This window comes from Epinephelus fuscoguttatus, linkage group LG7, assembly GCF_011397635.1.
Source record: "Epinephelus fuscoguttatus linkage group LG7, E.fuscoguttatus.final_Chr_v1".
NCBI lineage: Eukaryota > Metazoa > Chordata > Actinopteri > Perciformes > Serranidae > Epinephelus > Epinephelus fuscoguttatus.
This window is the reverse complement of record NC_064758.1, coordinates 7,574,319-7,599,650: the sequence shown is the minus strand read 5'-3', so window position 1 is coordinate 7,599,650 and position 25,332 is coordinate 7,574,319. Positions and strand designations below refer to the sequence as shown.

At 41.0% G+C, this 25,332-nt stretch overlaps 1 protein-coding gene across 4 annotated transcripts; it reads left to right on the top strand.

The window, feature by feature from the left end:
* Window positions 1-25,025, top strand: rbbp8l (retinoblastoma binding protein 8-like). 4 transcript variants are annotated; one of them, XM_049580336.1, is made up of 14 exons: window positions 1-99; window positions 2,911-2,999; window positions 3,553-3,595; window positions 9,076-9,171; window positions 11,263-11,375; window positions 12,933-13,008; window positions 13,309-13,490; window positions 13,603-13,646; window positions 15,354-15,415; window positions 17,307-18,033; window positions 18,124-18,223; window positions 18,318-18,376; window positions 18,539-18,683; window positions 20,369-25,025. In XM_049580336.1, the coding sequence occupies exons 1-14, from the start codon at window positions 95-97 to the stop codon at window positions 20,428-20,430; spliced, it is 1,803 nt and encodes a 600-aa protein (XP_049436293.1). In that variant the 5' UTR covers window positions 1-94; the 3' UTR covers window positions 20,431-25,025. The 4 variants fall into 4 exon arrangements, with proteins under 4 accessions (XP_049436293.1, XP_049436294.1, XP_049436292.1 ...); XM_049580337.1 differs by having other exon boundaries at window positions 13,306-13,490; window positions 18,321-18,376; XM_049580335.1 differs by having other exon boundaries at window positions 13,306-13,490.
* Window positions 25,026-25,332: the final 307 nt, after the last annotated feature.

Sequence of the window (25,332 nt, the reverse complement as noted above, 5' to 3'; positions counted from 1 at the left end):
CTTCATTATCATGCATTCTCTCCTTCTGCCTCTGTATCACTCCGTCCATCTCTGAAGTCTGAACGAGGGAACAACTGAAGGAGTCCTCTGCTGTATGAGGTGAGTTACCTTTGATTAAGTTCTGAGCTGTTGCCCGAGGGCCAGAATAGATTGGCTAACAGGTGGGTAGAGTAGGTACAGGTATGTGCAGCTGGGAGTCAGGGCATGAACTGAGCAGACATACAGGAAATGATCATGGCCTTATCAGGCCTTTCGTGGTCACTATAGAGTGTATGTGTGTGGGTTGGTGTTGGTATCTTAAGGTCAGTTTACCACAGTTTCTTCATACCATGTGGTTTTAAAATGTATTCAAATATAAATAGAATGGTGTCTAAATAAATGAAAATAAAGCTCCTTGTCAATAATAAGATAAAGAATTAATTAAGCAAGCACAATGTGCAGTTTTACATATGGCCGGGGATCATAGTGAGGGCATTAGAGGCAAGATATGTCATTATAAGCATGCGTGTGTGTGTGTGTGTGTGTGTGTGTGTGTGTGTGTGTGTGTGCGTGTGAGAGAGAGAGAGAGAGAGTGCGCACGCGTGTGTGTGTGTGTGTGTGTGTGTGTGTGTGTGTAGGGTGGAGCTCATACACAAGTGTAACAGACTGTCGTTCCTCATTTATCGTTATTTGCATAAAAGCTATATTCTCTCAGTACACATTTTTCTGTGGTTGTCAGCTAAAATAAATGAGTGACAAGTTCACTCAGCGTCGCTCTCCACTGGCAGTCATTCCAGTCACATTATTAATCACATGAGCTGACAATGAGAAGCACGGGTGTTTTGAAAGCAAAGTTGCTCAGACAATAGCCTTCAATGACATTTTTTAGACCCTGACTGCATCATTTCTTGGTTTGAACAGCATCAGCTGATATTGTGTGAGAGCAGTGAATGAAGTCTGAACAACAAAACTTTCTCTCACAATTCAAGCTTGGTTTCGATCAAACAACAAACCTCCCAGTGGATGGGAGGTGTTTGAGAAAGGCTTACATTAAGCTGCAGCCATGAGATTATACAGCCAGGTTATCTACACAGTCTGTATCTCTGTGGGTGTGTAGCATCCAGGACTGTTTTTTACCTCATAATGTGGTAATGCTGGTGTGCATATGTATGTGTATGTGCGTGTGCAGGTACGCATGTTTACCATGTTCACCCTTTTAGTTTACTGTATTAGCATGCTAATAGTAGCAGCATGCTGCTGAACACAAAGTACAGCTGATGTTGATGGGAATGTCATTCATTTTAAAGGTATTTGGTGATAAGTCTGTGTGCTAGACAAATTATATTGTGACCTGATTATGGTGCTAAATGAAATGTTGGGATACCATAAACCATAAATGCCTATTTCATGTTGGCACTAGAGGTAGTAGGATTCATCTTCTGGGAACCATGAAAGTCTGTACAAAGGTTTGTGCAAATCTTTCTCATAGATGTTGATATACTTCACCTCCTAAGTTAAAATTTTGACTTTCTGGTGACATTACAGAAAATGTTAAGAAATCACTTAGTCATTAGGATTCATCCTCTGGGGACCATGAATACAGGTCATCTTGTAGGGAGCATGAATATGTGTACCACATCAAACTAAATTAGTTGTCCAAACATTTCACTCAAAACTGTAAATTCTAATCATTTGTAAGCACCAGAGTTAGTGGGATTCATCCTCTGGGAACCATGAATGTGTGTTAGGTTTGTGCAAATTCATCTTGTAGATATTTATATACTTTACTTCATAAGTAAAAACTTTGACTTTCTGGTGATGCTGGAGGAAAGGTCAGGGAAATCTTAAGTTACTAGGATTCATCATCTGGGGACCATGAATATCTGTACTATATTCCATGTCAATCCATACAATAGTTCTTAAGACATTTTACTCAAGACTTTAAATGGCAATTTAATGTTGGCACGGGATTCATTATCTTGGAACCATGAATATCTGTACAAATGTGTGTCTCATTTTATCAGTAAAAACTCTGACTTTCTGTTGACGGTAGAGGAAAAGTCAGGAAAACACTTAAGTTACTAGTGTGTGTTTTGTGTGTGTGAGTGTGTGTGTGCGTGTGAGTAATGATCTAGAGACAGCAGAGCGGGCACATAAAGGCAGACAGGTCTTTTCTTGCTCTGCTGAGGTGATCCAAACAGCCACTTTCCTGACGTATCCTGACATGTCGAGAGAGCCCGATCCACACTGATCAACATGCTAAATAGTATACAATACATGTATTTGGGCTAATATTTGATCATGTTCATTTGTTGAATTAATGAGTGAATGACTGAGTGAACACAACTGAGTAGTGGATTTCAGTAAGGATTTAAGTTTGCAGGCAAAAAAGGTCACCTGTTTGCATTGAGACTTTCAATCAACAAATTATAATCTTTGCAAAAAGTGTTACACTGTCACCATGTGGTGCACATGTACACATATACACAAACACAAACTGTAAAAGCTGTGTTTCATGTACTTGAAACACAAACTGCAGTGTTAAGTCCCAGACCTTACAGGACCAGTCTAACTAGTTTCAATCACCCTCAATATAACAACCAAATTTTCTCCCACATTTGTGTAACAGGAACGGCTCATGAAAGTGCAGCACCAGCAAAGTGTGCAGGGCTGTACGTCCTTAACACAACACAGTCCTCAGGCTACAACGCCTGAGCCCTTGATAACTGTACCTGATTTACAATGTTTTCACTCTATTAGCAGTTTGAAGTGTTAATACTCCATTAAACTGGTGGATTTGGGGTGTGTGAAGGGTCATAATATTTAGTCTCATACATCCAAAAGGAATTTCAGTTTAAAAGCATGCAATATAATTCCATTAAATTCATTAAAAGTATGGAAAACATTTTGTATGTCTCTTTTGTTGTACAGTCAGACTCAAGGTCAAAGGAGATCCCCAATGGAGTGCTTCAACAGCCTACTCCTCAAACTGAGGGAGGTCCACGAGCGAGAGGTGGAGGGTAAGTGGAAACTGGAGACCATCTTGCGATAGAATCACTCCAACCACGATACAGTGCATGCTGTTTAAAACAAATGTGCACCAGGGGTGTAAAGTGGGGGGACCAGTAGCCCCTTCCCTACATCCTACCCCCCTACTTTCGGCCCTCTTGCTCAGACCATGCCCATTTTTGAACTCGGCCTTCATTTTGATCTCAACAACACACCTGTAAGGTTTCATGACTGCATCTTGCATGGTTGTGGCATTACTGACAAAATCTATCCACAGACAGAAAGACAGACATACACCTGGTAAAATAACCAAAATGACTTATTTGGTAGTTCCTGTTTCAATAGGTGGTACCAGGACCACATTTTGCCATAATGACATGCGCACAGACTCACAAAGTGAACACAATACCAGCTGTTGCGACGTTGTCACGACTGGAAATCACAACAAAAGCAGCCATTGGCAACAAGGGTGAAAAAAAGAGAAAAGTTGTGATGCTGCTGTAGTAGAAGATATATCTCATATCATTTGCACAAATTATAACCAGATGTATTTTGCTTTTCCAGGGTGGCAGGTGAAAATCCAAGAGCTGTCCAACAAGAAGGGCTGGTGAGTGACTCTCCCCCTCACTGAGGTCTCTACATGATCATGTTTAGACAACGCTGACAAGATAATCAAGTTTGGCTATACACAAGTTCAGCCACTGTGGGAGCTTTTGTCTTTGTGGACCATGAAGACTGTCATGCTGGCACTGCACCTGGCCCTGTGTTCGTCCATGTCATGTTTAGCTTGGAAGGGAGCTCATGTTGCAACAAGTCATTCAGTCTGTTACTGAGTCACAAAATCTTTGTTACATTTCTCCTTGGAACTAGTGAACAAACTACTGTCAAAGGAAAGGTGTTAATTTAGATTCTAGATACAACTGGGAGTTAAAACAAGAAAGTCTTTGAGTCCATTTCAAATACTGTAAAAGGAAGTGGAATGAGTGCAGGATTTAGGGGCATCTATTGGCAGAAATTTTATGTAATATCTATACCTATGTTTTCATAGGTGTATAATCACCTGGAAATAAGAATTGTTATGTTTTTGATACCTTAGTATAAGCCGTTTATATCTACATACAGAACGGGACAACACGGAACGACACAAAGGAGTAGCAGCTTTACTCCAAGCTCCCTCCATATGTCCAAGCTCCTTACCCTATCTCTAAGGCTGAGCCCAGCTACCCTTCAGGGGAAACTCATTTCAGCAGCTTGTATCCACAACCTTATTCTTCCGGTCATTACCCAGAGCTCATTACTATAGGTGAAGGCTGGGACATAGATAGACCAGTAAATCGAAAGCTTTGCCTTCTGGCTCAGCTTTCTCTTCACCACCATCGTCTGGCACAGCACCCACATCACTGCAGGCACTGCGCCAATCCGCTGTTCCAAAAAGAGTGCAAAGAGTGCTGGGAAAAATACTGAGCTGGTGCAGGAAGTTTGTCCTCTGCTGGGCCTTTTACCTGGTGGTGTCGGTGGGAGGGATCCACTTAAGGTCCTGGGAGATGGTGGATCAAAGAAACCTGAAGGTTTCCACAGCAGACACAGGGTCTTCTTCATTACGCTAATTTATGCTTCCTGTGACCCGGAAATTGTTTTCCATCCACCATCATAAAGGATCTTCTGTCGTTCTATGACATATAATGCCACACCCCTCATGATTATTTACTCGCACAGTTTATTCTCACATTGCTTACTGTGTAGTGTTGTGTAAAGGGATCTACAGATAATATGATAGAGCACAGTTACATAATGAGATGCAATATAATGCGCCGTCAACATGTGTGATAAACGTAATTGTAAAGTGTTGTGGCATCACACAAAGCGGCAGTTTGGTTTTTGTCAGTTTTTTATTTACAATACTCAACATACAAACTAGTGGTTTGAGGGTCAGAGTTTTTTTAAAGCCCGCACCAACCCGGCCATTGTGAGCACCAAACTGTTCAACCCTCTGGCAAACATATGTATTCGTCAATGACCTGTACCCGAGCCACAAACTAGAGCAGAACGTTTCTGGTAATAATGACCTACTTGATGTTGGCTATATTGTCTATCATTTCCTTTTGAATGTAGTTACAATTTTATACTGTGCTCCTGATACTTTTACATATATAAATGATCTGATTACCTGCCACTGGAAAAAAGGAGGGAAATATTGAAAGCTGATATGGAAATGCAGCAACAACCATAAAACTAAAAGGAAATAAAATATATGTGAAGCAGCCTTTGAAAGTATTGCCTGCCTGTCTGTTCTTTAAAGGGCCAGTGTGTAATATTTGGCATGGTTTATTGTCAAATCTGAATCTGAATCTGAATATTCTACCCATTAATATGTTTATATAAGTGTATAATCGCTATAAAATAAAATTCGTTTGGTTTTCGTAGCCTTATAATTATGCTTTTATATATACAGTACAGGCCAAAAGTTTGGACACACCTTCTCATTCAATGCATTTTCTTTATTTTCATGACTATTTACATTGTAGATTCTCACTGAAGGCATCAAAACTATGAATGAACACATGTGGAGTTATGTACTTAACAAAAAACGGTGAAATAACTGAAAACATGTTTTATATTCTAGTTTCTTCAAAATAGCCACCCTTTGCTCTGATTACTGCTTTGCACACTCTTGGCATTCTCTCCATGAGCTTCAAGAGGTAGTCACCTGAAATGGTTTCCACTTCACAGGTGTGCCTTATCAGGGTTGATTAGTGGAATTTCTTGCTTTATCAATGGGGTTGGGACCATCAGTTGTGTTGTGCAGAAGTCAGGTTAATACGCAGCCGACAGCCCTATTGGACAACTGTTAAAATTCATATTATGGCAAGAACCAATCAGCTAACTAAAGAAAAACGAGTGGCCATCATTACTTTAAGAAATGAAGGTCAGTCAGTCCGGAAAATTGCAAAAACTTTAAATGTGTCCCCAAGTGGAGTCGCAAAAACCATCAAGCGCTACAGCGAAACTGGCACACATGAGGACCGACCCAGGAAAGGAAGACCAAGAGTCACCTCTGCTTCTGAGGATAAGTTCATCCGAGTCACCAGCCTCAGAAATCGCAAGTTAACAGCAGCTCAGATCAGAGTTAAGAGGAGACTGCGCGAATCAGGCCTTCATGGTCAAATAGCTGCTAGGAAACCACTGCTAAGGAGAGGCAACAAGCAGAAGAGATTTGTTTGGGCCAAGAAACACAAGGAATGGACATTAGACCAGTGGAAATCTGTGCTTTGGTCTGATGAGTCCAAATTTGAGATCTTTGGTTCCAACCGCCGTGTCTTTGTGAGACGCAGAAAAGGTGAACGGATGGATTCCACATGCCTGGTTCCCACTGTGAAGCATGGAGGAGGAGGTGTGATGGTGTGGGGTGTTTTGCTGGTGACACTGTTGGGGATTTATTCAAAATTGAAGGCACACTGAACCAGCATGGCTACCACAGCATCCTGCAGCGACATGCCATCCCATCCGGTTTGCGTTTAGTTGGACGATCATTTATTTTTCAACAGGACAATGACCCCAAACACACCTCCAGGCTGTGTAAGGGCTATTTGACCAAGAAGGAGAGTGATGGAGTGCTGCGGCAGATGACCTGGCCTCCACAGTCACCAGACCTGAACCCAATCGAGATGGTTTGGGGTGAGCTAGACCGCAGAGTGAAGGGAAAGGGGCCAACAAGTGCTAAACACCTCTGGGAACTCCTTCAAGACTGTTGGAAAACCATTTCAGGTGACTACCTCTTGAAGCTCATGGAGAGAATGCCAAGAGTGTGCAAAGCAGTAATCAGAGCAAAGGGTGGCTATTTTGAAGAAACTAGAAGATAAAACATGTTTTCAGTTATTTCACCTTTTTTTGTTAAGTACATAACTCCACATGTGTTCATTCATAGTTTTGATGCCTTCAGTGAGAATCTACAATGTAAATAGTCATGAAAATAAAGAAAATGCATTGAATGAGAAGGTGTGTCCAAACTTTTGGCCTGTACTGTATATATATAGCAAGGGCCTTGCTTTAGAGAGGTTGCCATCTTGCACCGCCATGTATGTACGGCAGACCGAGCAGACAATCCAGCCAGCCAGAGGACGCGTTTCGAGTGTATAAATAAACCAACAAAGACAGCGGAAGGAAGGAAGAAGGAGGAGGAAACAGCAGAGAGTGTTAGTAGTTCGTCGATGGAGAGTAGTGAAAGGTTTTTTTAGTTATAAAGTTTGCGAATGGACCACACTTACCACGCAACAGGAGAGAATGGACCCGAACCGTCATCTGCGAGGAAAAGAAGACGCAACTTCACTCCTTGTGATACACTCTCTGCAGTGCTTTTCCTCCTGATGATATATCTCCCCAACGATGGTAGCACCGAATCCCATTCTGTGCAGCAAAATGGGAGCGGAGGATTCAGCCTCTATTCTCGCCCGCTCAGCATCTAAGTTCCTCATCTGTATGCTCCGGCTCAAACAGGTATGGCTCTGGGTCTGTGTCCGCTACAAGAGACTCTTCAAAATCGCATTCATAGTCGTCCATTGCAGCTACTATAGTCCGGAGATATTGCTAGGCTAAATAAACAGCTGAGCTCTGTTTACAGGCTATGCTGTCAGTCAGTGTGCAGGCTGGAGATTGGTGGAGCAGAGAGGGGAGGGGGTACCCGCTAGGTATTGTAAACGAGTATGTGTGTATGGAGCAGTGGCGATTGCTCTAAGACTGCAAGGGAAGCTCAGCTTCCCCTAAAATGTCAAAAAATAAGTGGTCAAATATGTACTGTTGTGTTTACATTTCATTGACTAAATATGCGCTTGAACACATTGAACTTTTGTTCAGAATCAGCTACTATTCACAGGTCACTGACGCGACTTTCTTCTCATTCATTCCCGTAGCGTCACAGTGCATTAAACAGTGTTGAAGCTCAGCGTCCAAAGACTTCAGTGGGGAAGCATAGAGTGGGTTGTTCCACTGCAGCGAAACTAGACAGTCATTGGATAAATGCTCGGTTTTGTCCCGCCCATCGGACGCTCAGCGTCTCTGGGGGTCTATGGGGTAGTGGGCTGGCCTCGGCTGGCCTGGACGCTGGGCTTCTGCATGATGATTGGATGATCTGTCTGAGGCTGAATCCCTTTTTGATTGACAGCGTAATGAGCGAATCAGCGATCTTGAAATATAAACCACCGAAGCATTTTCAAGTTTCATTCCGTTGTTCCGAGTTGATCTGGAGACTTTTCCAATCCTCTTAGTGACTTTTTCTTTGTTAAAAACTACTAGCGACAAATCTAGCATCTTGTTTTGGTGTTATTGGAGGCTGTACTCGTGTTTGGAGACTCTGACTTCTCTCGCTCTGCAGTTACTGTCCCCAACGAGCAGCGGGTGGTGTGAGCCCCTCCACTGTCCCAAAGCACTCAAAGGCGGTCACACTAGCCTCGCGCAGCAGCCCCAGAGGGTAGAATTTACGTATAAATAAACGCACACATTTTATGATGTAGGCCGAAAATGAGCTTCCCCTCCTTGAAAGACCAGCAGCCACCACTGATATGGAGTGTGTGTGTTACGCTAGAAGAGTCAGAGTTTGGGACGGAGTCTTTTACCCCCTGGAGTGTTACTGGAGTTTTTGGAGTGCTTAAATAAACTGGCCTTTTTCTCGAACGCTACTCTGGTCTCCTGCTCATGAGTGATTCATTACAATATCATAACATGGTTTAGATTTCTAAATAAATATTCACCTCGTTGCTAGATAGACCTACTCCTGAAAAACTCATGTCGGCGCAAGGCTTTTTGTCCCTACGAGGCCACCGTCATTTACCTGACGGGAGGGGTGAGCGAGTGAGCCCTGCAATCTAGAATTTGACCACTGATGTCACTGTTTTCAACGGTTTTCAACCCATTTTACACAGTGGCCCTTTAATGAATGTTCCAGAGGAGACATGTTATTCTGTATCTCACTGATTGTAGAGAGACAGACATGTGATTGGCATTACATTTTGACAGTAATTTGTGTGTGTGTGTGTGTGTGTGTGTGTGTGTGTGTGTGTGTGTGTGTGTGTGTGTATGCATGCATGTACACAGTGATACAAAGCGAATGGAGGAACTGTTCACCAAAAACCAGCAGATGAAAGAACAGCAGCGACTACTCACCGAGAACATCAAGACACTGGAAAACAGGTACTGAGGTTACGTTAAGCTTTTGTTCTGTATTTGGATTACAACATGTTTGTTTGTGTGAGCATATGAGTGTGTATACATACAGTTTATATTACCATAAACTAGTGATAATACTAGACCAAATAAATGTAAAACCCCTGAGTGTATTGAACTTTGAAATGTGTTACTGCAAATAAATTTAAAATTGGATAATGAACACTAAAACATAGTGGAACAGTAGCACAGAATCTGCCAACACCTTAATGTCAGCAACACAGCAACATCTTTTTAAAGCTAGCTAACGTTAGCCACCACAAACTGCTGGTCGTATCGGACCCCGTAGGGCTGTGTCTTAAAGTCAGTCAGTTAAAGGTGCACTGTGTAAAATATGGCTAGAATGTTAACATTCTAAACACAAAATCAAACTAACATGGGAATGTGAAGAAGTAACAATTTTGACACTATGTTAAAGACCTCTACATATAGACCCTTTTACTGTTGGTAAACAGTATGACGTTTTGATGGGCTGGGCTCAGATGGAGAAAGAACAATTCTCCACAATAATTAGTTAGCACTAGCTAGCAAGTTCTGTTGGCTTGTTTTAGCCAATGAAGGAAGATGATGCGAGTGGTGCATTCGGCACAAACTGGACCTTTTTCATACTTTCCGAGCACTGCTGGAATATACCATTTGGTAATCCAGAGCACCGCACTCTTGGAGTAAGGGTTACGGAGAAAATCAATATTCCTCTTAATACCTCCCCAATGTCTGATAGGTGGAGATGATAACCCAGCTGGTATTCATCCCAACAACAGTAAATACTTTTCCCCTAACCTGATATGATGTGTGCGTTGCACATGCGAGCATTTTTGATGATCGCCTCCGCCAGTCCTTTCCTCTTACTGCATTTAACCATAGTTGTCTTCAATTTTTGACGGGCTATGGTGGCTGGTATGCGATCAAATTTAATCTCTGAGCCACGACTCCTTCTATTCTGGCACCCAATAAGACAACAAGACGACATTTTAACACTCCTATGTAGCCTACAGCCCTGTGGCAGCGAGTCATGTTTTGCCTTCAGGTAATAAAATGACATCATTGTGACGTTGGCCCCAAAAGAGTCCATTGTGTTGCAGAGATATCCACTGAAATCAGCTTGCTAACCAGCCAGCTTGTCCTGACTTGTAATGCCACTTGTACCTTTGAGAGGCGATAGCAAGTCACTGTAGCATCCAGCCTACCCTCAGTCCAACATTAGAGGACCAAGTCAAGTCCAGTATAGTTTTCCTTGTTTTGAGATACCTGTGATCCCTCCCAACATAGTTGAGCAATCTTTTTATGTCACTTGACATTCTCTTCTATTTTGGACAATCGGACAATCAGGCAATCCAAGGTCTGAAATATACAATAGTAATGTGGTGAGGTCAGTCCCCTCAGGCTGGTACACAGTTAAGCTAAGCTAGTTAGGCTAAGATAGCTTGCAGGCTTATCATTCGTCACTCATTCAAGTCCGTGATCTTCACTGACGTCTCTATCCAGGCGTTGGTCAAAGCCAAAATATATCCAGACCCAGATAATACATAGTCCAACATCCCAAATCTGTCGAAAAGCCAAAAGACACACGCAGCACAGACAGTGCAACTAATGGCAACACAAGTTGTACCGAAAAACATTCCAAATGGCGTTGATATTTATTTTTGATGTGGCTGCTTTCTTGCTACTAGTCTTGCTGGAACTGCCACACTTAAAGATTATTTTTTAAAAAAGCATGTTATTTTGACCAGCTGTCAGAGTTTCAGTAGCTTGGGCAACTTTTGCCTATTCTTGCCCTGCTGTTAGTTAATAGTTGGCCTTTGGGTGAAATGCTGCCCCCTGTTGGTTTGGAACACGAAGGCAGGTATTACACATGGCGCCTTTAAGCAATTTAATGATTATAAATTTAAAAAGTATGTGTTTTCTCTTATTCCAAAAGTTACATAGTTGCACCTTAATTTGTCATTAAATGTGTGTGTTTAATTTAGGATGAGGAACATTAGGATTGTGAGTAGTATAGAGTGTTTTCAAATCAGTCAGATGTGTTTCTGATGTTGTGTTTTTCTGCTGCTTGTGTAGGCTGAGAGCGGGGCTGTGTGACAGATGTACAGTAACTCAGGAAGTAGCCAAGAGAAGACAACAGGAATTTGAAGCCTCGCAGATGCAGAGCCTCCAGCACATCTCTCTACTAGGTATTCTGTTTATGTCTGTCTTTCACATCAGTGGTCCAACCTTACATCCATTTGTCATCCATCACTTGTCTCTTGTGTCACCATTCCTATCAGTCCTGTATCACAACTAAAAAAAAATTGTTTCCTTCATTTCCTATCTTTTGCTTTACCTTCTGGCATTTGGTACAGTTTTCATTCAGCCTCCCATCCATGCCATTCCTTTCCAGTAAAAATATTAAAGGTTCAGAGAAATAATATAGCAGCAAACCACAATTTACTATGTAAAGATGAATGGCATCCTGAGCAGATAAGATACCTCTCTATGTGTGTTGTAATATGAGCTTCTCTGTGGTTTGTTTGCAGCCACACATTCATGTTAGTACACGTGTGTATCCGACTGGCTAGCTTATCGCTCATCATCCACTCTGCACAACGCTCATACAGTAGTTGCTGCTGATACCGGGATGTCCTCGTCCCACAAGTGTAGCGCCCATCCTCCGGTCACCCCCTGGTTAACACTGTTTGCTCTGGCAGCACTGTCACAATTTTACCATTGTTTATGGAGTTAGCACCACTAGCTGCTAGCCGCCAGCTCCATGGGCATGGGCATCACTGGGCACACTTTTAGCTCCACTGAGTCAAGCCATGCCATACTGAACTGCATTTCCATTAGCAGTTTAGATGCGCCGTGACACGCCGAGCTGCACCAGAGATGGACCTTTTCTGGAGTAGGTCCAAAAGCCTGGCAGCCCACCCTATAGTGGGTAGCAGTGAAGTCTCACCAACCCCAGCCAACCCCCAATGACCCCCACCTATCCCCCTCAAACAAGCCTTGTGTGTTGCAAGGATCAACTCACCTATCTGTCTGCAGGAGACCAGGGAGGAGGGCGTTTTTAAATTTAGTTTCTCTCCTGCGTCCAGATTTTACTGTATATATCTGCTTTATTTTACTGTTTAATGTTCACTATCAGCCGTATCAGATGCTGTGTGAGGTTGCTGCTCGATAACTCGACATTTCCTTATTTTGTTGTTTCACAATAAAAGTTTTTACACAACAAAATAAGAGGGGACATTTATTGTGAAGGATCCATAGGCAAAGAAATGTGTTTATTACTGAGTTAACTTTGTTGGCAGCTTTTCTTCAATAAAGACAGGTCTAATAATACTGCAGGGATGAAGAGTAAAAGCAGAGACAGCCACAGTGAAGTAGATGAAGAGCTGCAGACAACAGGCTCTTACTGCACCTCTGCACACAGCTCAAAAAGCATCAAAAATGACAGGGGGCTTTAACTGTGGATCAGCCCACTGCTTTTAAAAGTCATCACTCAAGACAAGCCATCATCAGTTAAAGACACACCTTTAAGAAGATGGCCCTGTTGTATCGGAAATGCAAATCCCTGCCATCCTGGGCTGATGGCCCAAACCAAACCAAGCCAAGTCAAGCCAGCCCGTGACTGTCAAAAAAGGGTACATGTTGAGAGACGTGTGCAGAAAACTCATACATTCTGAATTTCAGATAGAGTCCCTTATAACTTTGGTGTTCAGTGTTCTGATCATGACTTGTGGTCTGTGTTGTAGCTGGAGAGATGAACAACCTGAAAAAGGAAAACAAGAAACTTAGAGATGAGCTCAGAAATTTAAGAGCAGCAATTGAGTGAGTATATGGTGTTTGATTATAAAGTTTTAAGATGAGGCCTCTTCAGTTGATCTAGGAGAGGCTTCAAATAAGTTATTCTCAATTTTCATTGTCATTTCTGTTGTTACATTTAGTATTTCTCAACAGCTATAGCCAGTGCAGCAAACATGTGATCACTATTTATTTTTTGTTTGTATGGCAAATAGTTTGATATTACATATATCAAAACATTTTGCATGTATGACCGATCTGCCTGAAAGCAATTTCTCGTGTGTGTGTGTGTGTGTGTGTGTGTGTGTGTGTGTGTGTGTGTAGCAGAGGTCACAGTGACCTCTCCTCCAATAGCAGCAGCACCACAGAGGTCAAAGCAAACAGCTCCCCTGACCTTTCACCCCCTTCTGGACCTGTGGCCCTCATCACTTCAACAACCAGCAGGGCACCTAACCATCCAGCAGATGGCAATGTTGCAGTAAAAACTGAGGCAGAGCCAAGACCCGAAGGTGAGGATGAAGTCAAGTCAGGAGGAGGAAACGTTTTTGCTCATTTGAGTGTTGATTATTATGCTCTCGTTTTTTTTTACATAAGTTCATGTTTGTGTTTCTGATCAAACAGACACTGAACACAGACAACTGAGAGTGATGAACCGCAGCCACGTTGTAAGTTTCTAAATCAGCTCACTCAGAAGCATAACCAGTTTTTCCTGCAGCATGTCAAAGAAATTGATCATTCTGGAAAATACTACTATTTGTTTTGTCTCTGAGAATTAGATAATACCATCAACACCACTCTAATAGAAAGGGCAAAGTCCCTTCCCCTGCAGTGTACCCCACAGGACCCTGTTTTAAAAAATACTGCATGTACAGTAGCCAATGGCAAGAGTAAAATGTTTTGTAGATCCTGTTTGATTTTGTGCCATGAATTTGTTTGTTAATTTTAAAGATAATCTTGCTAGTCAAGAAAGTCGTCATAGGTTTGTTGTAGTACCATTCAGTTTTGTGTGAACTACATCTCTCGCCTCGCACAATATACCTCACCAACACCAGCAAGTTAGCCAGCTCAGTAACATAGCTATATTCATAGCACAAATGTAACATTATCTTAACTGATATGTGTCCAGCATCTCTTGACCTTTTATCAGCAATGACGCAAAAAAAATGACCAAGACCTGCTGCTCTCGTGAGAATACTTGTATGAAACACATGCTTCAGCAAGAGAAAAAGCTATGACATCAGTAACGCAACTTGTGTAGTCTCCCTAATTATATATTTTCACAGTCTTACACTTCAACAATTTTAGAACAAACTGCAACATTCTTGACTTGCAAAATTATTCTTTAAATCGGCAAACATCATAGGCCTATGTGTAACTAAAGGCACAATTTAAACAGGGTCAAAAAATGATTAACTACCATACATAGTTTTCCTGAAATAGAGATCTCCAGGGATTACGTGTTTCTGTAGGCTGATGCAGAAGTTGGCATCACCCAGGTGCCCTTTTTAAATAGACTATGGGATCATTTTTCCATTGGATTTTGGATTATTGCAGAAAATCAGCTCTGTGGCAAACAGATGATTATGATACTTAAACATTTTTACACACCTCTTTCATAATTTTTAAAGCCTAAATGCAATTGCCGTAAGTAAAAAGATAACATTAGGCTATAAACGAACTACAGCATTGTAGTATGAACTAACATTCCTACCACAACGAGGCTGTAAAGTCCTGTTCAACATGATGATGCTCTGTAGTCTCATTTAGTCACAGGTTTAGCAATCACCTTTTGTAAGACATATGAAAGCTTCAGAATTCACGAGTGGGGTATTCACTGACGTATGTTATTTTGCAAAACAAAACACGAAAGTCTCTTAAGCTTGTGTTAACCAAAAACACATTAAAAAAAACCTACTGATTTTAAGACAAAAGTACCGGAAAGTACCATTTTATTAGATATAAAGCTGAAGCCAGTAGAGAGAGTTAGCTTAGCTTACCATAAAGAACCTGGGAAACAGCTAGCCTGTCTCTCTACAACAATCATCAACTTACTGGCACTTCTAAAACTCACCAATGAACAAATAATATCTAATTTCCGTTCAGTTCTCAAGAAGTGTAAAGACAATAAAAGTTCATTCAGAGAGAACCAGGCTAGCTTTGTTTCCTGTTTCAGGTCTTTATGATAAACTAAACTATCTGTCTCCCGGCTTTAGCTTCACAGTTAGCGTAGACAGATAAGAGTGGTATCAATCTTCTCATTCAGAAAGAGAGCGTCTGTTTGTTTTCATATTGTCAAACTAATAATTTAATGTATGTGATAATGGATAGTATGATCATTTCGTTTGCTTTTCTGCCCTTCTTCACTTTCACAGGAGTCATACAAGCCCCTGGCCTGGAAGACAGAACATAGTGTAACCCGTGCTGGAGAGAGGAGGTGAGACCAACATATTTCTCATTCTATTTCATCAAATACCGCCACTTTGTCGGCAGACCTACACATCTAAATATGACATGCCAGGTACCCTCCTGCATCTGTTTTGGACATTCAGGGAGGATGTGTCAATTTACGCTTGTTACGTGCACTGTGCCTTTCACAGGAAATGTACAGTTTCTGTTAGATGCATACATTCTTTTTTTTCTTTTCCTTTTTTTTTTTCCTTTTTAGGTTTACCTCCTTAGGTTAAGGCAACAAAAGTGCTAGGTTAGGTTTAGGCAACAAAAAGCATATGGTTAGGTGTAGAGAAAAAAAATTCACATGGGAAACAAAATGCTCCTGGGTAAAAATCTGAAGATTGTTTGACCCATCAACCACCTCTCCCACTCACTCTATACGGAATATCTCGCTCTTTATATTCTGGTACTTGGCGGCAACGTAATAAACTGCCGCCACTCTGTGTGTATCATACAGTAGTGAAGGATGCCTCTGTGCATCCTTGTCTGATGCTGACGTCCATGTGACAAAGCCATAGTGTTTGACAACTTGGGTTGTTGCTCACTACCTCTAAAACTAACATTAGGAAGTATTCCCTTAAATTACTTGTTACAGAAAAAAAGTAATTGTATTACTGTTACTTAGTCTCGCCACCAGACAATCAGAGATCTCCGCCTTCTGATAGTCTGGGGACACTCCTTTCTAAAGTGTGTTTAACACCCCGTCGAAAACAGCCGTCAACAAAGCAACGCCTCTTGCATTTTTTAAAAGGACACGCCTACTCGGAAATGTGCGCTCCTCCTTTTCTCGTCCGCGAGGAAACAAACACACAGAGAGCTTGAAAATGGATGCCTAGAGATTTAACTCCGTTTTATCAAACGTGTGCTCATCCGTGAAGAAAATATTTTTTTCAGCGGATGTCTTAGTTACAACATGATTGAGCTAACTGGAGTAGTTTCATGTCATATCCGACAACGGGAGGCTTTTAACAGATGACGTCCAGATGTTAGCTTTGCTGCTAGTGTTAGCTGTGCCTGTCAGCGGCAGCCACTGATGCTTTCTAGACATCGTGATTTCCCAAAACTGAATAAATACCACACATAGCAACACAAAACTGCTTTGCTAGCTCAATCATGTTGTAACTAAGATATCCGCTGGAAAAGATATTTTTTTTCACGGACCGTTTAATGAGTTATTACCTATTACAGACACCGCTGACAGCTAACAGGGCTAACAGCTAACGGTTAGCCCAGCTAAACGTGCACACAGAAATAGTAATGTTTGTTCAATATTTGTGTTTATAGACTTTACAAACATCGGATTAGTCTAAACGGTGATACAGTGATGTGAAAAATGTGATACATAGGCTATACATGTAGCTAAAAGCTCTGCTGGTTTTCTACCCGGAAGTATTGGTAAACAACAAGGCGATTCCCTCTATAGTCCGGCCGGACAGATGAGTCATGGCCTTGTGAAAGATTATGTTTGTTTCTTTTAGTTGGCGAGAATGTGTTGCCGCAAACGCGACAAACATCCACTAACTTTGACGGAGTTTTCTGCGAGCATGGCTGAGCCATTTTGTACCGCTACACATGTTTCTAGTGGGACTATGTTTACAAGCACAAGAGTTCAGCGAGCCACCGAAGGACCGCCCTGCAGATTTACTATTGGTTCTGCAACATAGGGAGTTTTTTTAAACTCTGAAATTGTATCCGCCCATCTAAACACAAAATCAGGGAGAAAGTCATCAGTCTTTAGTTAAGCAAAGCATCTAAAGACTGACTTGTGAGTCTAACTGTTACTAAGTAATGCATAACTGCCAACACATGGCCCAGTAACCTGCATGGATATTTTAACCTCTCCCTATCTGCCTGATTTGTTTCTCATAACGTAGAGCTCAGAGCACTGAAGGACTGGACCAGCGATCCTCCATCCCTCCTCAAACTCTCCTTCTCAGGAACTCCTCTTCCTCAACCAGTGGAGAAGTGAACCCCAGCAGACATGTGCTCCATGCTCCTGTCCCTTGCCGTCCTCAACCAGTCACGAGCCATGTTACTCTTCCCTGGCCCTTATCTGAGTCCCCCGACTGGGTGACTGCGGCTGCTTCAGGGACAGGCCTGGTAGTGCAGCCTTCTCCCAAACCAAACCTGCTGCGCTTTCCCAACCTAATCCCATCTAGCCAACATGCCAGCTCCAGAAGGCAGGTTTTTGGTTCTCCCTGGCACAAGCAGAGCACCCCTCAGCCCCCTGCCAAGGAGCCAACAGTGGTGTTTAGGTTGCGAAATCTGTCAGAGCAGGTGGAGAGTCAAATGAAGCCTCAGGAGAAAAAGGAAATCCCACCACCCAAGACTGAGAGGGTCTCAGGAGAAGGGCTTAAAGAGGTGTATGAGGGGCCTCTGGACCTATCGGATCGAGGAAAATCCAAATCCAGCCAAACGCCAAGAAATGATTCACCCCTAGCATTACAACGTGGAGAGAATGCACAGAGGAGCCCTGACAAGGATGAGAAGACAAATCTATCTGCATACGGACCAGTATCATCACCCTCTCCTGTCGCCCCTCCATCTTCTATCCCACCAGTCAAACAAGAGGAGGAGTCTACCAGTGACCTTAACCACAAGGTACTTTTACTTAGCAGTAAGATTTAAAGACATTGGGGTGATGGTAAAGAGGGGACAAACAAGACTCAGGGTATGATGGTCTTATTACAGCAGGTAATGGATGAGCAGGAGCAGGAAGAGGAGGTGAATGAAAAAACGGACCAAAGCAATGGAAAGAAAGTGCCTGTCCTCACCATATCATTACGTCCAGGTGAAGTGCTTAGATTCAAAAGGGTCTCTGTGTGTTCATCCATATATTTACTGTGCATAGATGAATAATACATGGTGTCATGTTTCTGTAACAGTAGTGGTGCTGGAGACTCTGAATCCGGCTATGCAAGAATCTTTATCATCAAATGCCAAAGTAAGGTCAATTAAGCCAACAAAGCAGACACAGTCGAGACTTTCTTTTTTTTTTATTTAGAATCAAAATGTCCACATGAAAATATTGTTTCTAGTTTGATTTTACTTGAAATAAAGGTGTCTTTCTTTTGTGAACCTTTGTGCTTCATCTGCCTCATCACAGTCGACATCACCAGCAGTTGAGCAAGGAGGCAGCTCAGATGACCAGGACGATGAGGACAGTGCGTCAGGACAAGAAAGCAACCAGGGCCACAAGAGGAAGCGGGCATCAGTGGAGACGGAAACTGACAGAGACTCAGAAACAGACAGTAGGCATAAGTTCACTTTTCAAGTCCTTGCGTGTCTTTATTTACTTCTTCCTTTCTTTTTTTCCCTCTTGGTGTGGACTTCAAGTCTAATCACATTTTTAAAGCTTCATCAATCAAAGTTTTACGCACTTGTGGTCCATATTCATTTAATTTCTGGTTCTGTGGACACACTTACGATATTTAAGGGATAGTTCAACAGCCTTCAAATATCATCCACAGAGGTGCCTCAGAACCATGCATAGAAGCCACACATCAGCCAAATTCTGTCCTTCAGTGTAATTAACTCAGATTTAATTGATCAGGTGTTTTATTGTGAATGCACAGTATTTTAATCCACACAACCAACTCTGTGATCATTCAACCATCGTAATGATGTTAACGCTCACAAGTCACATCTCTACCATCCAACCCAAAGAACATGAACCAAAGACGTAGGATTTAGTTGGGACGGTAGAGACACATCCCACAACAGAGTAGTGAATTGTCTATAATGATAATTTTGATTTAAAAAAAAATAAATGTAATCACCTGTCTGTCAGTGTCTAGTCAATGGTACACAATCAGTTAACAGATCTTATTTGCAAATATGAGTCCCATCTCCATTGGCGCCCCCCTGAAATGTTTCATAGGGGTGCAGATGGTGCCACTGAAAACTTTGGGGTAGGACTTCAAAACCAAAAGTCATAGTATATAGGCTAGGTGAAAACTATTTCAAAATAGAAAGTTAAGTAATCATCAGCAAAGAAATAACATCATTTACAGTAGACTATAGGACTCAAGGAAATACAATGGCTTTATTCTCATTGGATTACAAATGTATTCTTGTCATATTACAACTTTCTCTCAAAATATTACAACTCTATTCTTGACCTCTCAGAGAACATGGATATGTGGGACATGTTTTGAATGTGCAAAAAGTTTTGAATGTTAGCAGAAATCTTGCTGCAACACATATCCAGGGGTTTATAAATAAATTTATTTGAATCAGTGGGTCATTGATGTGAATAGGTGCCACATGCACATTACTTCCCCAACCAAAAGACTCAAAAGATGACAAAAGAGTAAATCATGTCAACATGTGTGCGGGAAAAGTGACAAAGAATGAAAGTAATAAATGTACTAAATAACAGTAACACAGAATGCCCGAGAAGATTACTGCATTATATTTCATCATAATGTCATATTTTGTATTGTCATTGTCATTCTCCTTTACATAAAGACAGTTTCACCATAAATCGGTGCAAAAAAAACAAAACAGAATGAAGGACCCCCAGAACCCCCCTACTTAATATGTCACCCCAGTGCTGACATGAAACCTTAGCCCTTGACATAAATACAGCATTTATACTTAGTGTAAATAGATTGGTATCTTGTCATCTAACAATGGTCAAGAAAGCAAGAAAGGCGCATTTCCCCAAATTTGAAACTATTCTTTTAGATGGTTTAAACCATCTGAGCCCTGCTCGGCCAAAATCCTGTGTGTGAGATGAACTTTGAAGAGTAAAATTATTTCATTTCAATTTTAACTTCTGCTCAATTGATGTGGTCTTAATTATTGTCCATCTACTTTCTTCCTTTTACGTCTATTTAAACCTGTACAAAAGTAGCTATCATAAAAATTTCACTTTTGCTGGCTACTTCTTCTCCCTCACTGTTTGGAACAATCTTGTTTTTTCCCCTCACAGATGTCCAGCAGGAGAGGAAGATCAAGATCACAGTGAGAACTGAGGAGAAGAGCCCTTGCTAAAGAGCATGACATCACATTGACTCGGTGATCTCACTCAAACATGCATCAACTGATAGTTATGGCCACCTGGGAGCAGTACATCAACCTGTAAATACAACACTTAGCCTACATGTACCTTATGAAGTTGATAATGAATTGGCGAACATTGGAGTATTTAAACCAGCAGATATGGAGCAACTTTCATTAATTTGCATTCATTTGGAATTGTTTGTTTCTGGCCACCTGATGAATGGAAGTCCAATATTCACTCTCCTTTTAGCTCTTTCTCTTTGCTCTGCACCTTCTCCTCAGGGAAATATCTGGCTCTGTTGGTGCTGGGCAGGTAGAGTGGGTTTTTAAGACCCTTTCGGCTGGAACAGCTACCTGCTGTGGCTGAAAAACAAACTGATAAGAGTCATCAATTACAGGCCATACAATCTAAATGATGTTTTTTTTATTTGTTTGTTTGTTTATTTGTTTGTTTGTTTGTTTCTGGAAACTACTTGGGAAGTCAACATTCAACCTGTAAATTATTTCCCATAATAATTTCCACAATGTGCATAAAATGATAAAGCAGAGCCGCAAGTTTTCATGTCAGCTGAACAGTTGTAAAATCTTTGGATGTGTTTTCGCCTTGTTTTACAGTGACTCATGTCACATCTATTCAATATGGTGGCTATGGCGTTTCGAATGAACTGCATGTGCAAAATACTTTAAGAATTTGAAAAACACAAGCAAAAATGCAAAAGCCATCTGCTATTGCCAGGAGACTTTTATTGCCCATACATGTGGAAGAGGAAAGTTAATGTCTGTTTGAGAGGTAGTCTTAGTGAAACGTTGTTTGCTAGCTAACTATGATGACCGCTATGTGACTGTCACAAATGAGTGATGTTGTTTCTGTGTTAGAAATTCAAAACCTTTTGCTAAAGCAGTAATTGAAAACAACACATGACTGATTTCTGTCAAGAGATACTTGAGTGTTGAGTGATTTAGTGTGAAGTGTTGAGCGACTTAGTGTTGCCATATAGCAGCCTTACTCTTGCTGTCTTCATACAGCTTTGGGGTACCGCTAAGGTTACATTCATCTGACTGACTAAAGTTAGTTAAGTAACATCCTGCCAACTGTAGGCTATTGCATAGCTAGCTTCCTAATAAGCTACAATTAATAGAATGATATTAATGCAGTAATTGTCCACTGGCAAAAATAGGCAGCCTGTTTCATTATCAATATACGTTGACACTCACTTCTGTTGTGGCTATCGCATTTGGGTTTTCCGTACATTTGCTTGCATTTTTGAACTTTGCAAAGCGTTTTTGATGCAGTACATTTGAGACGCCTCAGCTACCGTAATAGAACACAACAGATATGAAGTTTTCATCAATACAGTGCTTTATCCTGGCTTCAAGTCAGTCTTTTATGTAAGGGGTGGATTCCCCAGGAATTTGTAAAACTTTTTTAAAATATCCCTAAACCTTGGTTTTGGCCTCTTGGGGCAGCATAATCAAGGTGTAAAAGGAACAATGGTGTATTATCACCTTATAAAGTTGCTGTGGCAAACAGTGTTAATTTTGTTGGCAAAAAATTTTTATGACAAAGACGAGACAGTCACAAGCTAAAAATAGATCTTGATAATAAAAACTAAGATGAAATCTATGTTTCATTTTTATTGACGATTGCTTGCAATTACCTTCACCGCATGAGTGACAGGCTGGTAAACTCCAGTAAATAGTCAGCCGCAGGATGTTTCGCTAGCCAGCAAATATACTCCCACTACAGAAGCATCAGCCGTTGGAGCAAGCTGTGAGCTATAATTAATTAATTAATAAATAATCAGATGTGTGTGTCTGACTGTGGATGGTGGAGCTGCTGAATGGATTTGTTGAGTTTGTTATTTACAGTGGTGGCTGTTAGCAGTTAGCTCCACTTGTTAGCAGCTGAATGGCAGTGGAGCAAGCAGCTACCAGCTGCCGGACTTCACATCTGTTGAACTCTAGTCAGTCCAAGCTTTTTGTAAGTGTGTAGAAATTATTTGTAGTTGAAGAAAATTAAATTTTTATACAACCTGTCACCTTGATTCTAATTTCTGATACATGAATTAGCCTTAACTGGATCAGTTTAAAGAAACAAAAAAAAACATATAGAAAACATAATGACTTAAAGTTGACTAAAATGTCATCAACTAAAACTAATGAGGATAGAACTGACTAAAATGTGACTAAAACTAATCAGTATTTTCATCTCAAGCTTAAAGACATAATCCAAAATAGCTGTCAAAGTTAACACGAGTGGCAAAAGCAAACAGATGCCTATCTACACATCCAACAGACACAGAGCAACATTAGTGTTCATTTGGAGTCTCTAGCAGCTCTTGAGAAAAATACCCCTGGAGTTAGCAAGAGGCTAATTTTTTCTGTCTGCTGTTTGTTGTTGAGCAGGAAGCGTTTAAACTAAGTGGCTGGCTGCTTGCTGTGGCTGTAGATGACGCTGATCAGACAGACAAAAGTGAATCACAACAGTCAAACAGTAGTGTGTATTTGTGTGCGGCGCTATGGCCCACCTCCGCAACCAGCAAATTTGCTACATTACAAGCTCTCTCAAATTTTCCAGCATAATAAATACACAAAAGAATGTCAAATGCAAAAAATCTTTTTTTATCTTTATCTATTTTCTCTTTTAAACAGTGAAATACGGTCGCCCACTTTTTGAATTCAAGTTTTTTTCTTTCACTGAACTATGCTAGGCTTAATTGCTTCGTTTAATCACAGTAAAACACTCGTCATTCAAACTCAACAGAAACAAAATAAAACTCAATAAAACAGTCTTGATTAGTCTTGTTAGCCCTTTAATTAGTCAGTCCACTGTTCCAACAATCACCAACTCTGGTTTGGTCCAAATAAACCCTTAATTCGCCAAGTTAGGTGTGAAAAGGCGGTCCTGTTATGTTTATCTCCAACACTCGCAGTCAGCTCAGCTGCCTCTCGCACCACAATCTTAATTTTAAGCATTTTGCACATTAGCATTCTGTTCAGCAGCTTATAGCAGTTTGGTGGATAACTGAGACAACACCGCCTTGGAAAGTCACACATTTTCTTACACTTACCAGCTCACTGTCACAGGGCACAACTCAAACAGCCACCCAGAATATGACCAACTGAAGACGAGTGCAGTAACTCAAAGTCTTCCTGTAGAAAGTTGAGAAATAAATGGTCAGATTTAAATTACTTCTGTTCAGTCTCCTCTGAGCTGTTGATTTGTCAAATGATCACCACAACTATTGCAGTAGAATGAACTGAATTTACATGGAGTTTTTACAGTCCTGGCAACCGCTCAAAGTGCTGTTCAACACCAGCCCCATTCATGAATTCAAACACACATTTACACACTGGTGGCTGAGGCTACCATGAAAGGTCATCAGGTCAAAGTTGAACACACATTTTCACAATCTTGGGGCTCAGTATCTTGCCAAAGGACAGTTAGACATGTAGGCTGCAGGGGCCACGGATCGAACCATCAATAATTAGACGACAGCTCTACCTCCCTAGCCACAGCCACCCCTAGTACCGCCATCATCACCACTAGTGTCATCCCTCCACAGTTAACAGCATTGTCCGTCCCCTTTTCTGAAATACTGAAAAATGTCAAGGTATTAAACTAACTTTTAACCTTTAATCATACATTTCTAATTAAAATGCACTATACTGTTTTAAATCAAAATCGCATAATTTTTTTTTTTTTTTTGGGTCTCACTGCCAACCAAGGCAAACCTAAAACCTCCATTCTCTTCTCCAACATTCATCACACACTATTATGATTTAATGTAAGATGTTTATAATTATTTTACTTTGCTGGTACTTCTGTCACTGCCGGGATATTTTACCACTCTACCTCTCTTCATCTCAACCCATCTTAAGTGAACAACAAAAAAAGAACACAGAAAAAGAAAGAACACAGAAACATGTTCCTCTTCCTCTTTTTCATTTTCAGAATTCACACATTTTGCAAGTATTAACTTTCCGTTTACAGCTGTTACAGCCTGTGGTTAGGCGGGTGGATGGAGGAGATAAAAGCGCAGTGACGGAGCCAACCTATACTTTTGTGATACGCCCTGCAAAGTCAGTGTGTCTATTTTGTGTAAATATATAAAACATTTTCAAAGTGGAGATGGTAATCAATAGGCAGCATGAGCCAATACTTACCCTTAATATGAGATTATTTTTTCAAAAGTGTGCACTTTTTATTATCCTGTGTGTGAAAACCTGTGCAGTCCTAATGTTGTTATATTGATTTCTACTGTGTCTATTATGTCTCTCTAATGCCATTAGAGTCCATTAAGTATCATACTTGGTGAAAGGTCAGTGGACAAAATAGCTCTCTCTGTCATTTCCTGCCATTCACCTCTCTGTGTTAATTAAAGTGTGATTTCACTGTGCTGCTGTAAGTTTACTATTGTGCTTTGTCTGTTACAGTAATGTTAATCCATCAAGTTAAATGCTATGTTACTGTGTGGTCTTAAAAGATATTGTGGTTTTAGAATGAAACAATGTATACTCCTAGAAACTGTTATCTGAATGCACTACTTAAAATGCTGAAATAAATTTCTGTTCTTAAATGTTCAGCTCTTATACTTCGTACCATAACACACTTACCAGACCTCTTGTACAGACACCGCATGTTGACTAACCCTTGTGAATAATCATAAGTGTTCTGGGAAATAGAAGTAACATTGTGTGACTTTTTTAGCACATTATGCAAAGCAGTTGCGGTGTTATAATCAGCGATGTAGAAACCAGCGACAACCTTCAAAGGTTCTTCATATAGTGGTGTGGTGTGATGCAACTTTACTGTTACAGGAAATCAGCTCAGTGGTCAGCATCCTGTAAAAAATATTCTATGAACAGATCACATTACACTGGGACGGAATC